At 45.3% G+C, this 17,488-nt stretch overlaps 1 protein-coding gene across 1 annotated transcript; it reads left to right on the forward strand.

Moving 5' to 3' along the window:
* Positions 1–13,615: 13,615 nt before the first annotated feature.
* LOC121005765 (gastrula zinc finger protein XlCGF8.2DB-like) lies at positions 13,616–17,203 on the forward strand. The gene is made up of 4 exons (XM_040438531.1): positions 13,616–13,708; positions 13,869–13,971; positions 15,684–15,938; positions 16,389–17,203. The coding sequence occupies exons 1-4, from the start codon at positions 13,616–13,618 to the stop codon at positions 17,012–17,014; spliced, it is 1,077 nt and encodes a 358-aa protein (XP_040294465.1). The 3' UTR covers positions 17,015–17,203.
* Positions 17,204–17,488: the final 285 nt, after the last annotated feature.

Below are 17,488 nucleotides of genomic sequence, written 5' to 3' on the forward strand. Positions count from 1 at the left end.
CGAGCCGCCAAAAGCTGTAAGGCTAAATTAGGCCCTTTGCCTAAATGTGTCCCACAAGATTTCGGTGATCAGCTTGAATTAAGCCCTATTCGGTACCGAGAGAATGAATTAGATGGAGACCAAAAACACGTGTCTTTCTCTGATCCATTCTGGTTTATTCACTGCGTGCCAACACTTAATATAGGGGAGGATTGGCCTCCCATTACATCCAATCATATGTTAGCATTAGTCTTATCGTATGGCCTGAATACACATGAGCTCTGCACTTACAGAAATAGATGTTTCATAGTAGCGACAGTTAATCATTCAGGTATAAACATGAGAATGACCTTGTGAAGTAAGGCTGGTTAAACAAATGTATGGGCCTTTTCTAATCTGGTCTCAATACTACAGAGGGAGAAAAACACAAATGGAAATCTTAGAATAGTGCACTGGCCTGATGCAATCGTAATACATGTGGCTGAATAAGACAAAATGGAGTTACTTATACGCCATCACACTCCGTAGTGCTTCCCATTGAGCGATTGCGGACCCATTCAAGTGAATAGGTCCGCATCCGTGATGCCCACGGCTGGTGTGCATGAGGCCATAGACACAGAAAGGGGCACACACAGGGACAGACAGACACACACACAGGGACAGACAGACAGACTGACACACACATCATGGCCCTCAGAATACACCCAGATCTGTATGATAAACCACCTTAATTGCACCAGATTCCACTCCACTTGAACCCCACTGCCCGAGTGCTCCACCTGCCCCCTCATATCTCAGCTCCACCTGCCCCCCTCATATCTCAGCTCCACCTGCCCCCTCATATCTCAGCTCCACCTGCCCCCTCATATCTCAGCCCCACCTGCCCCCTCATATCTCAGCCCCACCTGCCCCCTCATATCTCAGCTCCACCTGCCCCCTCATATCTCAGCCCCACCTGCCCCCTCATATCTCAGCTCCACCTGCCCCCTCATATCTCAGCCCCACCTGCCCCCTCATATCTCAGCCCCACCTGCCCCCTCATATCTCAGCCCCACCTGCCCCCTCATATCTCAGCTCTACCTGCCCCCTCATATCTCAGCTCCACCTGCCCCCTCATATCTCAGCTCTACCTGCCCCCTCATATCTCAGCTCTACCTGCCCCCTCATATCTCAGCTCTACCTGCCCCCTCATATCTCAGCTCCACCTGCCCCCTCATATCTCAGCTCTACCTGCCCCCTCATATCTCAGCTCTACCTGCCCCCTCATATCTCAGCTCTACCTGCCCCCTCATATCTCAGCTCTACCTGCCCCCTCATATCTCAGCTCCACCTGCCCCCCTCATATCTCAGCTCCACCTGCCCCCTCATATCTCAGCTCCACCTGCCCCCTCATATCTCAGCTCCATATGCTTCCCCTCACAAGTTCTGGTTCTCCAGCAGCACATCCTCCCTCACTCTGCCTCTTGCAGGCACACACAGCCCCTCCTCCTTCCACAAGCTGCTGCTGCTGCCGTCAGGGTTTGTCATGTGACCATGAAGGAGCATGTGACCAGTGATGTCACAGACCTCCTTCTAACAACTACATTCTAGCATAGGATCGATCATCTACCGAAACTCCATCTCCCCTGTTCTGAGTTCTGGGGCCGCTTATCCCAGCAGTGCACATGGCGAAAATTGTCTGCATTGCTGGGGTAAGCTGCCCTAGAACTCAGAACAGGCAGGACACAGCTGCAGGAGTGAGTGGGCACAGTGGGCCCCCCCAGGAGCAGGGGGCCCCGGCACTTGCCCGGGTTTGCCGGGTGGTGGCGCCGGCCCTGAACAAGAACCAGAACATTTGTCCAATAGGTCTGATCTTCTCTCAACACAGCAAAACAAAATTAAGTGTCTGACCCTAAGGCCTCTTGCACACGACTGTACGCCCTCTGAGATATACGGTCCGTGAGCGGCATTGATTGTGCGCACGGGAACACACAGCATCATAGATTACAATGATGCTGTGGACGTCGGGCCGCCCGCGGGGCTTTTGTCCCGCTACATAGATGTCACACAGAGACAGCTCCGCTACATAGATGTCACACAGAGACAGCTCTGCTACATAGATGTCACACAGAGACAGCTCTGCTACATAGATGTCACACATAGACAGCTCTGCTACATACACATCACACAGAGACAGCTCCGCTACATACACATCACACAGAGACAGCTCCGCTACATACACATCACACAGAGACAGCTCCGCTACATACACATCACACAGAGACAGCTCCGCTACATACACATCACACAGAGACAGCTCCGCTACATACACATCACACAGAGACAGCTCCGCTACATACACATCACACAGAGACAGCTCCGCTACATACACATCACACAGAGACAGCTCCGCTACATACACATCACACAGAGACAGCTCCTCTACATACACATCACACAGAGACAGCTCCTCTACATACACATCACACAGAGACAGCTCCTCTACATGCACATCACACAGAGACAGCTCCGCTAGATACACATCACACAGAGACAGCTCCGCTACATACACATCACACAGAGACAGCTCTGCTACATACACATCACACAGACACAGCTCTGCTACATACACATCACACAGAGACAGCTCCGCTACATACACATCACACAGAGACAGCTCTGCTACATACACATCACACAGAGACAGCTCCGCTACATACACATCACACAGAGACAGCTCTGCTACATACACATCACACAGAGACAGCCCCGCTACATACACATCACACAGAGACAGCTCTGCTACATACACATCACACAGAGACAGCTCTGCTACATACACATCACACAGAGACAGCTCTGCTACATAGATGTCACACAGAGACAGCTCTGCTACATAGATGTCACACATAGACAGCTCTGCTACATACACATCACACAGAGACAGCTCCGCTACATACACATCACACAGAGACAGCTCCGCTACATTCCCGTCATATAGAGACAGCTCCGCTACATACACGTCACACAGAGACAGCTCTTCTACATACACATCATACAGACACAGCTCCGCTACATACACATCACACAGAGACAGCTCCGCTACATACACATCACACAGAGACAGCTCCGCTACATACACAGCACACAGAGACAGCTCCGCTATATACACATCACACAGAGACAGCTCCGCTACATACACATCACACAGAGACAGCTCCGCTACATACACATCACACAGAGACAGCTCCTCTACATACACATCACACAGAGACAGCTCCTCTACATGCACATCACACAGAGACAGCTCCTCTACATGCACATCACACAGAGACAGCTCCGCTAGATACACATCACACAGAGACAGCTCCGCTACATACACATCACACAGAGACAGCTCCGCTACATACACATCACACAGAGACAGCTCTGCTACATACACATCACACAGAGACAGCTCTGCTACATACACATCACACAGAGACAGCTCTGCTACATAGATGTCACACAGAGACAGCTCCGCTACATACACATCACACAGAGACAGCCCCGCTACATACACATCACACAGAGACAGCTCTGTTACATACACATCACACAGAGACAGCTCTGCTACATACACATCACACAGAGACAGCTCTGCTACATACACATCACACAGAGACAGCTCTGCTACATAGATGTCACACATAGACAGCTCTGCTACATACACATCACACAGAGACAGCTCCGCTACATACACATCACACAGAGACAGCTCCGCTACATACACATCACACAGACAGCTCTGCTACATACACATCATACAGACACAGCTCTGCTACATACACATCACACAGAGACAGCTCCGCTACATACACATCACACAGACACAGCTCTGCTACATACACATCATACAGACACAGCTCTGCTACATACACATCACACAGAGACAGCTCCGCTACATACACAGCACACAGAGACAGCTCCTCTACATACACATCACACAGAGACAGCTCCTCTACATACACATCACACAGAGACAGCTCCGCTACATACACATCACACAGACAGCTCCGCTACATACACATCACACAGAGACAGCTCCGCTACATACACATCACACAGAGACAGCTCCGCTACATACACATCACACAGAGACAGCTCTGCTACATACACATCACACAGACAGCTCCGCTACATACACATCACACAGAGACAGCCCCGCTACATACACATCACACAGAGACAGCTCTGCTACATACACATCACACAGAGACAGCTCTGCTACATACACATCACACAGAGACAGCTCCGCTACATACACATCACACAGAGACAGCTCCGCTACATACACATCAACAGAGACAGCCCCGCTACATACACGTCACACAGAGACAGCTCCACTACATACACGTCACACAGAGACAGCTCTGCTACATACACATCACACACAGACAGCTCTGCTACATACACATCCCACAGAGACAGCTCCGCTACATACACATCACACAGAGACAGCTCCGCTACATACACATCACACAGAGACAGCTCCGCTACATACACATCACACAGAGACAGCTCTGCTACATACACATCACACAGAGACAGCTCTGCTACATACACATCACACAGAGACAGCTCCGCTATATACACATCACACAGAGACAGCTCTGCTACATACACATCACACAGAGACAGTTCTGCTACATACACATCACACAGAGACAGCTCCGCTACATACACATCACACAGAGACAGCTCCGCTACATACACATCACACAGAGACAGCTCTGCTACATACACATCACACAGAGACAGCTCTGCTACATACACGTCACACAGAGACAGCTCTGCTACATACACATCACACAGAGACAGCTCTGCTATATACACGTCACACAGAGACAGCTCTGCTACATACACATCACACAGAGACAGCTCCGCTACATACACATCACACAGAGACAGCTCTGCTACATACACATCACACAGAGACAGCTCTGCTACATACACATCACACAGAGACAGCTCCGCTACATACACATCACATAGAGACAGCTCCACTACATACACATCACACAGAGACAGCTCCGCTACATACACATCACACAGAGACAGCTCTACTACATACACATCACACAGAGACAGCTCCGCTACATACACATCACACAGAGACAGCTCTGCTACATACACATCACACAGAGTCAGCTCCGCTACATACACATCACACAGAGACAGCTCCACTACATACACATCACACAGAGACAGGTCTGCTACATACACATCACACAGAGACAGCTCCGCTACATACACATCACACAGACAGCTCTGCTACATACACATCACACAGAGACAGCTCTGCTACATACACATCACACAGAGACAGCTCTGCTACATACACATCACACAGAGACAGCTCTGCTACATACACATCACACAGAGACAGCTCTGCTACACACACATCACACAGAGACAGCTCTGCTACATACACATCACACAGAGACAGCTCTACTACATACACATCACACAGAGACAGCTCCGCTACATACACATCACACAGAGACAGCTCCGCTACATACACATCACACAGACAGCTCTGCTACATACACATCACACAGAGACAGCTCTGCTACATACACATCACACAGAGACAGCTCTGCTACATACGGTACACTTGTAGTTCCCTGGAGCAGGAGGTACTTTGAAATTTGGACTTTTTTGAACATTTGCCTATTTCCTCTATGCACAGTTAAAACTTCTTACTTTATTTCTCCTAAAAGGGTTAACTTGCACTGTTTAATACTGTGTAACTGCATTTTATATATATGTTGTGATATATATATATATACTGTTCATTATCACTATATTTACATGGCTACATGGAAAGGGTTAATGAATACTGAGAGACTGTCAGGGCTTTGATTATGAAGCTGGTAATTTTCCACAGTTTCCATAAGGTTTAAAGAAGAACCTGTTTTGGAGGGAAAAACCCAGACGTTGTTTACCACCAAAAAGCAGACAGACTGACCTTTTGAATGTCTGGTTTTAGCTCTGTTGTTTTTGTCTGGAAAACCTGCTGCGTCATTGCCATTGAGTATCTTTGAAGCTCTAATGTAAGTCTATGAGAGACGGAAAGTGTTACATTGTATCTGTTTGTGCTGAGCATCTCCACTCCACTTCTCCCACTAGAAGGTTCCAGTCTAGCTAGACATGGTATATAAGGAGAGCAGTCAGAACCTCTAGTGTTCTGCTGTTAGGGAACAATGCTTGGAAGAGGAGACCAGAAGAAGACGCTGAGACAGGAATACGCTGCCACAGACCCTGGATCACCAGCCTTGGACCAGGGTACCAGCCTTCTGAAGAGAAACAGGGACAGCTAGCTCAGGTCTTTCCTCAGCATCAAACCCTTCTTCTGCCCTGGAGGAGACTGGAGAAGCCAGCCCTACGCCTCTCCTGTATTGTTTTTCACCTGAATTGCTCCAGTAAAGAAGCACACTGGTTACTGCAGACCCTGACTCTTTGGACTTATTTCCCATTGGGGTGCACCACGCCTTACCATCCCTTCCAGAGAGCAGCAACACGTGGTGATGCCTTGATGGTGTCCGGGGAACCCAGCGTAGCATTGGGGCCACCCCAAACCCGGCCACTGCACATGTCACACAGAGACAGCTCTGCTACATACACATCACACAGAGACAGCTCCGCTACATACACATCACACAGAGACAGCTCTGCTACATACACATCACACAGAGACAGCTCTGCTACATACACATCACACAGAGACAGCGCCGCTACATACACGTCACACAGAGACAGCTCTGCTACATACACATCACACAGAGACAGCTCTGCTACATACACATCACACAGAGACAGCTCCGCTACATACACATCACACAGAGACAGCTCTGCTACATACACATCACACAGAGACAGTTCTGCTACATACACATCACACAGAGACAGCTCCGCTACATACACATCACACAGAGACAGCTCCGCTACATACACATCACACAGAGACAGCTCCGCTACATACACATCACACAGAGACAGCTCTGCTACATACACATCACACAGAGACAGCTCTGCTACATACACATCACACAGAGACAGCGCCGCTACATACACGTCACACAGAGACAGCTCTGCTACATACACATCACACAGAGACAGCTCTGCTTCATACACATCACACAGAGACAGCTCTGCTACATACACATCACACAGAGACAGCTCCGCTACATACACATCACACAGAGACAGCTCTGCTACATACACATCACACAGAGACAGCTCTGCTACATACACATCACACAGAGACAGCGCCGCTACATACACGTCACACAGAGACAGCTCTGCTACATACACATCACACAGAGACAGCTCTGCTTCATACACATCACACAGAGACAGCTCCGCTACAAACACATCACACAGAGACAGCTCCGCTACATACACATCACACAGAGACAGCTCTGCTACATACACATCACACAGAGACAGCTCCACTACATACACATCACACAGAGACAGCTCTGCTACATACACATCACACAGAGGCAGCTCCGTGACAAAAACATCACATAAAGACAGGTCTGCAACCAGGGGCGCACCTTCATAAAGGCAAGGTTAGGCAGCGACATCTAGGGGAAGACATGGGACGGCAATAAGAAGTAGTACTTCACGGTGACAGCCCAGTACTCTATGAACTGTCTCTGTGGTGAAAGAACAGCCTTGCTCTGAAGACGTGCACTGCTCTTCTATAAAGACTATTGAGAAGCAGAGGCGGCAGGTCCCTACTGCCTTCTAACAGCTGTCCAGTTCAACTGCCAACAGCACAGCCAGTCTTAAGCCTCATTCACACGTCAGTGATTTCCATCAGTGATTATGAGCCAAAACCAGGATTGGAGCCTCCACAGACATAAGGTATAAGGGAAGGATCTGCACCTGTTCTGTGTTTAGAGCCGCACCTAGTTTTGGCTCAAAATCACTGATGGAAATCACTGACCAAAACACTGACGTGTGAATGAGGTCTTAGAGCCGCTCTTGTCCCCATCCACAGAGCAGCTGCATTGAGTGATAACCTGTGACCCCACAGTAACTTCCTGTGGGGTGACGGGTCACAGGTTATCAAACACTGCCTGTGCCTGCAAGCAATCAGGACTGTCAGGAGGCAACGAAAAACAGCTCAGCGATGACCAGGAGATCATCTTCTCCACCTTACCCTGCTCCAGGTTAATCCCCAGGGTGTCTGTAAGTGACTGTGTGTGCATATACCGTATTTTTCGCTTTATAAGACACACCTGATAATAAGACGCACCTAGGTTTTTGAAGAGGAAAATAAGAAAAAAATATTTTGAACCAAGAGTTGTGCTTTTGGTAGGTTTTGAACTAATGGTGGTCTGTGGATGCCGCACTGTTATGAGGGATCTGTGGATGATGCACTGTTATGGGGGGATCTGTGGATGACGCACTGTTATGGGGGAATCTGTGGATGACGCACTGTTATGGGAGGTTCTGTGGATGACGCACTGTTATGGGGGATCTGTGGATGATGTACTGTTATGAGGGATCTGTGGATGTCACGGCGGGCGTGCACTCAGACTCACAGATAACCCACCAACCAGGCTCTGGGCGAGAGACAGCTAATCCCTGACCTCTCTCCCTGCACTGCTCAGCCCACATGCAGACCTTAATGGTAGGTATGATGTGTCCCCGTGCCTGGGCTGAAATACCCTAAATTCCCTAAGATGGTGAAGAGGGGAAATAGGAGCAGCCTGCTCGCACAGAACCTGGATGGGAGAGATGACACAAAACAACCAAACTAGAAATCACACTTATCTTTCTGAGCTGGAACAGACAACCTTCCTTCCTAGCTTCCAAGACCACAATGATTCCTATAATCCGCTCAGAGCACTTGGATGGTGTGCTATTTAAACTAATGACTCCACCCAGTGCACCTGATGAGAGGCGGATCCAGCACAGCTCCAAAACAAACACTAAACTCGTGCAGCTATCCTGGCCGACCTCCGCACATCGTCAGAGTGGGGCATGACAGTGGATGACAGTTATGGGGAGATCTGTGGATGAGGCACTGGTATGAGGGGATCTGTGGATGATGCACTGTTATGGGGGGATCTGTGGATTACACTGATGGGATATCTGTGGATTACACTGATGGGGGATCTGTGGATGACACTTATAGGGCTCTGTGAATGACACTTATGTCATCCACAGATCCCCATAAGTGTCATCTACAGATCCCCCATCAGATGCATCAGTGTGGAGGGAGGAGGCGGAGACACTCATGTCGTGGCCCGGTGCAGTGATTCTACTCTAATACACCGGGCCCCTCAGCTGTTAAGTACATTCAATCCGAATGGATCCGCAATTACTGTACTGTAGTACCTTATGTATAGCATTAAGACGGCGCAGACCGGCAGCTCCCTCGGTCATGTGCCGCCTGCCCCGCCTGCCGCAGCTCCTTCCTCATGTGCCGCCTGCCGCAGCTCCCTCCTCATGCGCTGCCTGCCCCGCCTGCCTGTTCATTCCTAAAGTGAGATAAGCAGGCAGGCGGCGCATGAGGAGGGAGCTGGGGCAGGCGGCGCATGAGGAGGGAGCTGGGGCAGGCGGAGCAGGCAGCGCATGACTGAGGGAGCTGCCGGTCTGCGCCGTCTTAATGCTATGCATAAGGTACTACAGTAAGTACAGTAATTGCAGACCCATTCGGATTGAATGTACTTAACAGCTGCGGGGCCCGGTGTATTAGAGTAAAGTCACTGCACCGGGCCCCGCCATGAGTGTCTCCGCCTCCTCCCTCTACACTGATACTTCACTGGCCGCGCTGTGCAGCATAGCGGCCAGCGAAGTATCCGCTTTATAAGACGCACGGCCATTTTCCCTCCACTTTTGGGGGGGAAAAGTGCATCTTATAAAGCGAAAAATACGGTATATGTATTGTATATACTTGTTTATATGCTGTATACAGTATATATATGTGTATGTACTGTATATATGTGTGTATACTGTGTAGAGTAAATGTGTGCATATATGTACTGTATATACTTGTTTATATGCTGTATACAGTATATATGTGTATGTCCTTTATATGTGTGTATACTGTGTACAGTATGTGTGTGTATATATGTACTGTATATACTTGTTTATATGCTGTATAAAGTATATATACTATATATATGTGTACTGTACATACTTGTGTATACACAAAAAACGCTGTTAGAAATTGTGGATTTTAGTGCGGATATGCTGCAGAAACGCACATAAATCCATACGGAAGTTCATGTGGATCTTGTGTGCGATCACCCACACGGTTTGCAGGTGGCTTTACAGTGGCCCTGAACTTTTATAAACCGTTTGATACGTCATAGTTTCATATCCAAGCTTTTGATGGTCTGAGCGCTGACATTGCCAACAATCACTACAACGAGGAAGGAGAAGCGCTGATATATCGCTCTTTCATCCCTGTAGTAGAAATAATCGGGATTAGCCCGTAGGCTTTTCACTTTCAATCACGGAATGATGACGATTATAAGTGATACAGGTCCATACCTCAATGTACTAATTATGATCTAATTACTAACATTTACTGTGAGCTGTAAAGTAATGTACCGCCAACCTCAAAAAAATCACGGACACATCTATTTTTTCATACCTGGATACCTGAAAGAAGTCGCCTTTTTTTTACGGACTGTCCAGAAATTTCTGGATGCTTGGCAACCCTGCACTACATCCAGCACACATTGAGGAGGCAAGCCTGTAGCAGGAGCACCTGCCCATCCGATCCCTGACTCCTCCCACACATGGTCATGATTAGGGATGAGCGAATCGACTTCGGATGGTACATACTGTATGGAGTTCCCGCTCCGTACAGTATTAGAATGCATTGGCTCCGATGAGCCGAAGTTATTACTTTGAGAAGTCGCTGAGACTTCTTGTAATAACTTGGTAAATTAATTTCTACTGTAAAAGCCCTTGGTACTGAACTGAACCCGAGTTCGGTAACAAGATTTTTTTACAGTAATAATTCATCCCCAAAGTTTTTACACAAAGTATCACGTGACTTCACAAAGTAATAACTTCAGCTCAACGGGGCCAGTACATTCTAATAATGTATGGAGTGGAAACTCCATACAGTATTACAATTTTTTTTTTTGCGAATTGACTTCGGATATACCATGTCAAGTCAATTCGCTCATACCTAGTCATGATATCATGAAAGGTCCTTTACCTCCCTCCAACAGCACAGCCTGGAGCCTGACTCCTCCCACACATGATCACATGGTCATGATATCATGAAAGGTCCTTTACCTCCCTCCAACAGCACAGCCTGGAGCCTGACTCCTCCCACACATGATCACATGGTCATGATATCATGAAAGGTCCTTTACCTCCCTCCAACAGCACAGCCTGGAGCCTGACTCCTCCCACACATGATCACATGGTCATGACATCATTACAGGTCCTTTAGATCCTCCAATAGCACAGCCTGGAGCCTGACTCCTCCCACACATAATCACATGCTCATAACATCATCAGAGGTCCTTTACCTCCATAAGCACAGCGCAGAACCTGACTCCTCCCACACATGGTCATGACATCATGAAAGGTCTTTTAGCCCAATAGTCTCCCCTCCCCATCCATGGTAGTGTCCAGCGGTGCAGGTGGAGATATGTGTACAGTCATCGCCACTGTCTGTCAGGATTACTGGGGCAGGTAAGGATTGTATAACATTTCCCTGGAGACTTCTCGGTCAGTGAGGACAGAATCTGTCTTCTGAGGACTAAGGAAGTTTCCAGCTCCAGAGGAGACTGAGTGTCTTTCTTGCACATGTTGAGCAGAAAATGGGATTAACCTTTTCAGGACAAAACCAATTTTGGCAGTTACGTTGCTTTTGTTAGTTTTTTTTATCTCCCCTTCTTCCATTAGCCGTAAGTCACCTTTCGGTTGCTATAACTGTACAGTTTTTCTGGAGGAATGAGTTGTATTTCTTTTAACAGCACCATTTAATGTTCCATCTAAAGTCTTGCGATAAGGTTAAACAAAAAAAAGGGTTAATGAATGCTCAGAGACTTTTGAGACTTTGAATGAGAAGCTGGTGATTTTGCATAGATGCCATAGGGTTTAAAGATGAGCATGTTTTGGAGGGAAAAAGCCAGACAGTCTGACCTTTTGAATGTTTGGTTTAGCTTCTACTTGTCCAGCCCTGCTCTCGGATTGGCCAGCACTGTTCATATGGGCAGAGCCGGCCAATCTAAGGCCGGAGGAAGTGTCTACCAAAAGCACAGTAATGCATCAAGTAGTCTAAGATCTTGGATAACAGAGGAGGAGCCCAGGAACTGCCGATCAGCAGCAAAAAAGATGAAAAGGAGGAACCAGGTGACAGTTCTGCTCGTTTCCCAGTTAAGGTGAATTGTTTTCTTGAACCAGAGAGATAATTATTAACCAGTCTGTGTGGCATGACAATCAGTCTCAGAAGCTGAGAAATTCCGGACTTCAACACTGACAAAACGTACAATCAACAATGTAAGATGTGTGTATATCTCACAATCAATTTAAATAAAAGCATCATTAATAATCATTACAGAAAAAACCTGACTGCATCCATAAAGGGTTAATATATTTCTGGTTAGCTACAGTGATTGTATTTTACATGGGATTGTGTAGGATTTTACATCGTCTCATCTTCTCTCCATTCAGGTTCCTACAATATAGGATCTGCTCAGTGGAGATCTTCTATATAAGATCCTTCTGACTGACCCGTCAAGGATGGGCAGGGACAAGATGGCGGAGAGTATAATAAATCTCACCCTAGAGATCCTCTTCCGGCTTACTGGAGAGGTGAGAGATTCTGATGATGTCACATTACATCATCTTATCTATGTTCCTAACAGATGGACATGACTGGAGAGGTGAGGGACTCTGGAGATGTATGGAGTGATATTTATTACTGTGTCTCTCCATAACCAGGACTACACAGTAGTGAAGAAGACCTCTAGTGAGCGTTGTCAGGCCCCTGTGTCTGAAGGATGGGTAAGAACCCTGAGCCCAATCATGGGGCCTCCACCTCACCCCCTGATACATGAGGAAATCAATAGAGAGAAGATCCTAGAACTCACCAACAAGATGATTGAGCAGCTGACTGGAGAGGTGACACTGCTGGGAATGTTAGGACATTATACAGTAACACTACGAAGTGATCTGGGTGATGGCTGTATCATTGTGTTATCAGGTTCCTATAAGGTGTCAGGATGTCACTGTCTATTTCTCCATGGAGGAGTGGGAGTATTTAGAAGAACACAAAGATCTGTACAAGGACGTCATGATGGAGGATCACAGGCCCCTCACATCACCAGGTAATAGACATGACTAAATCCACACGTCCTCTCATTATCTGTATGTAAGGAATGAATTCAGTCACTGGACGTGTTTCCTACAGTTAAGGAAGAGAGAAGAACACCGGAGAGATGTCCCAGTCCTCTTCTTCCACAGGATGGTTCAGAAGAACATCACAATGTTCCACAGGATGATCAGGTAGATGGAGATAAGATCTCATGAAATGTCCCCTATGATGTGTAGAAGGCTGTTAAGATCTTGTGTTAAGTCTTGTTTTATCCACCAGTATTATATGTTTTATCCTTGAAAGGTGGAGATGGCAGGATTACCACTGACCATAGACATTACATGTTGTCTGGATCTTCTCAGTTTTCTGGCTGTAGAGAATGCTGTTCAGAATAAGGAACCTGTTGGACTTATACAGGAGACCTGCAGATATTTATGTCAGATAACTCCTGCAGTTCGGTCATTTTTTTTATCCTGCTAATTAAAGATGTTTTCTGATTATATAAAACCTTCCGCATGACTTCTCGAACAGTCTGATGACTTTTACAATATTTGTCTCACAGCTTGTAAATCCGGGTGAAGATCTGAACATTATATATGTTACAGAAACACATGTGAGGAGTGATGACCAGAGTATAGAGGATATTCCTACAGATAACCAACCAGGTGAGTGGTAACTACTAAATAAAGCAGAGAAGACTTACGTTTGATTTATAAAAAAATAAAAAATCAGCTGTTTAAACTCAAACAAAGGCACCGTTGCTTTATTGCAGCACCAGATACAGTGGGAAAATAGAACTGGCAAGCCATTGGAATAAGCGTCATTGATAACAGAATGTATGGCCAGGAAGCAACTCTTCTCGCCCAGCAATTTAATGGTGTGCAAGCTTAACACCCATCTGGCCAAGTTGCTTCTGTAGCACTTATGGCGTGTACTCAGCCTTACTGGAAGATACCTAACTGCCATTATTTCTGTAGGGAAGTCATCCCTGCCTTGTAGTGGCATGTAGCGGAGAACGTGAGCTACTCCTTGCAGTTGTCACTGTGCAGTAAGGTGCATACCACCATTGACACCTGGAGCAGCTGTTGTGGGCAGTGTACATGTGCTTCACAGCCCACCATGTCACTGTTTTGTGTAGGAGAGGCGATGCAGCACCACAGAAGTGAATACAGGTCTTCTTGACACCTCTGTGTTTGTTTGTTTGTTTCAGTCTGGATCCCACACGAGGTGCTTATTTGCCTTCTTCATGTCCTCCTCAGTGGATATGCTCTCATTCCTTATTGATATGACAGTGTTTCTTCCACTCCCCCTCCCTCCTATCATATGAGTAATAAAGTGTTGCCATGTGGTGCTGGAGCTGATCAGCCTTGGCAAGCAACAACCATCCTGTTAGTCTCCCCACCAACTCCAACTGGACAAGGTGGTCAGCAACAATGGCATTAACATTATGGCTGTGCTATAACACATACTCCCTGCATGGCGCATGTGATAACAATCCATTGCAATGTAAAGTGAAAAAAGCCAGCTGAGTTGTACACTTCTTGATGTGAGTGCCCCCTGCTCGCTGTAAAATTAACTGTGAGCCTACAGTCTGTGAATTAATCTTTTCCTGCCCTGACTGTGGCCAGAAGGGGTTAATTCAATTTTTTCATTAAAAAAAGTAAAAAATAAATTTGAAAAAATTGAAATAAAGAAAATAGAAAAATAAAAAAGTTATAGCTATAGTTGTTAGTTTTAGCAATAGTATAGCCAAAAAACAAAAGCTGAGCATATCTGAATTTCCGAAAGATAAAATAAAACCCTTAGGAGGTCAACATAAAAAAGTCTCTTTTAAGGAGTTTCTAATGTATTTGGCACTGTACAACATCTGTTCTTCCAGCACTGTGCCCCAGCAATAGAAAAATAAGCCACCAATGCGCTTCAGTCTTGTGGTGGGCCCAGCCAGTAGATAAATTACACAAAAAACATCTATTTTCAATAGTACAAAAATACGGTAATGGTTTTAGAAATGTTTTGTCTAGAAATCTTTAGTAACAGAGGAAAATTATTTTAAAAAATTCATAGTTTTCACAGTTTCTCCTTAAATATACATCAATAGTTATCCAACAGCACAAAACAGTTCTACAGTGTCTGATGAAAAATAATATCAAATACATGTAGGTTGGCTCAGGAATTTTAATAGTTATTTGCAATAAGAACTAAAGATAAACCTGAAAAATTTGCCTGGTAAGAAAGGGGGTAAGTACTCCGGTAATTAAGTTGTTAATAAGAGATAAAACATTTACTACTGGCTAACAATCCAGACCTTTTTTAAATACTATATATGTAATAATAGTATTGTTTTTAATGATAAGATTATCACTTTTATTCTTGGCAGATGACTGTACACCAACTGGACACCTGAGGTCTTCAGATTTTAAAGCAGATGATCTTGGTATCTTACAAGATACTTATGAAAAGAATGCCATTGTCCTATATACATCAGCATTTGAAAACAGCAATCAATCATCTGATCCTTTTCAATGTGACCTACCTTTTGATTTGTCACAGACTGTTACCCAAATGAAAGAACATAGAAAAGAGGAACATGCAAGAACTCACACAAGGGAGAAGCCATTATCCTGTTCAGAATGTGGAAAATATTTTAAACGGAAATCAGATCTTGTTAAACATCAGAAAATTCACACAGGAGTGAAGCCGCATTCATGTTCAGAATGTGGGAAATGTTTTAAACATAAATGGGAACTTGTTAGACATCAGAGAATTCACACAGGAGAGAAACCATTTTCATGCTCAGAATGTGGAAAATGTTTTAAACATAAATCAGATCTTGTCAAACATCAGATAACCCACACAGGGGAGAGACCATTTCCATGTTTAGAATGTAGGAAATGTTTTACCAATAAATCATATCTTGTTATACATCAGAGAAGTCACACAGGGGAGAAGCCATATTCATGTTCATATTGTGGAAAACATTATAGCGTTAAATATGCTCTTGAAAAACACAAAAGAATTCATACAGGGGAGAAACCATATATATGCTCAGAATGTAGAAAATGTTTTGTTCAGAAATCAGATCTTGTTATACATCAGAGAATTCACACAGGGGAGAGGCCATACTCATGTTCAGATTGTGGGAAAAGTTATAGAGTTAAATCAGAGCTTGTTATCCATCGGAGAACTCACACAGGGGAGAAGCCTTTTTCATGTTCAGTGTGCGGGAAACACTACAGCGTTAAATCACATCTTGTTACACATCAGAGAACTCACACAGGGAAGAAGCCATTTCCATGTACAGAATGTGACAAATGTTTTACATCTAAAAAATTGCTTGTTATACATCAGAGACGTCACACAGGAGAGAAGCCGTTTCCATGTTCAGAATGTGGGAAATGTTTTACAGATAAACCAGATCTTGTTAAACATCTGAGATATCACACAGGGGAGAAGCCGTATTCATGTTCTGAATGTGGGAAACGTTGTTATGATAAATCGGATCTTATTAAACATCAGATAATTCACACAGGAGAGAAACCATTTTCATGTTCAGAATGTGGGAGATGTTTTAATCAGAAATCAAACCTCGTTAATCATCAAAAAGTTCACACTGGGGAGAAGACTTTTGCATGTACAGAATGTGGGAAATGCTTTGCTTTGAAAAAATCTCTTATTAGACATCAGATAATTCACACGGAGAAACCATAATAATGTTATAAATGTCGGACGTTTAACCGACAAATACAATTGTCTTAAACATCAATGAACTTACACAGGGAAGTAAATATATCTTTGTGCTACAGTCAAAGTAAAGTCAAGAGAAAGGGAATGCAATATGGAGCATTAAATGTTAAGAAATGTGTGAAATTATCAATAAACGTCTGTTATCCTAAAAATGAATAGAATCCAGATAACACGCCTATATACTATTCCTGATAGTCTTTGGCAACTAAATAGAGACACATTATTAAGCAGTAATTAATCAATTGATTCTTAATCAACAGGCTATATAGCTCACCACACCGACTTTTCCATCCACATTAGGTCCCTTTCAGACGAGCAAGTTCCCAGTGTTGGACTCACAGTGAGAGTATACGGCAGCTCCCGTCCTGACTTCCCAGCACTGATGGGGTTGCATAAAATAATATTGATTTATGATGCTATGTAACCCTTAGAGTTCTG

This window comes from Bufo bufo, chromosome 6 (genome assembly GCF_905171765.1).
Source record: "Bufo bufo chromosome 6, aBufBuf1.1, whole genome shotgun sequence".
In the NCBI taxonomy this organism is placed as follows: Eukaryota; Metazoa; Chordata; class Amphibia; order Anura; family Bufonidae; genus Bufo; species Bufo bufo.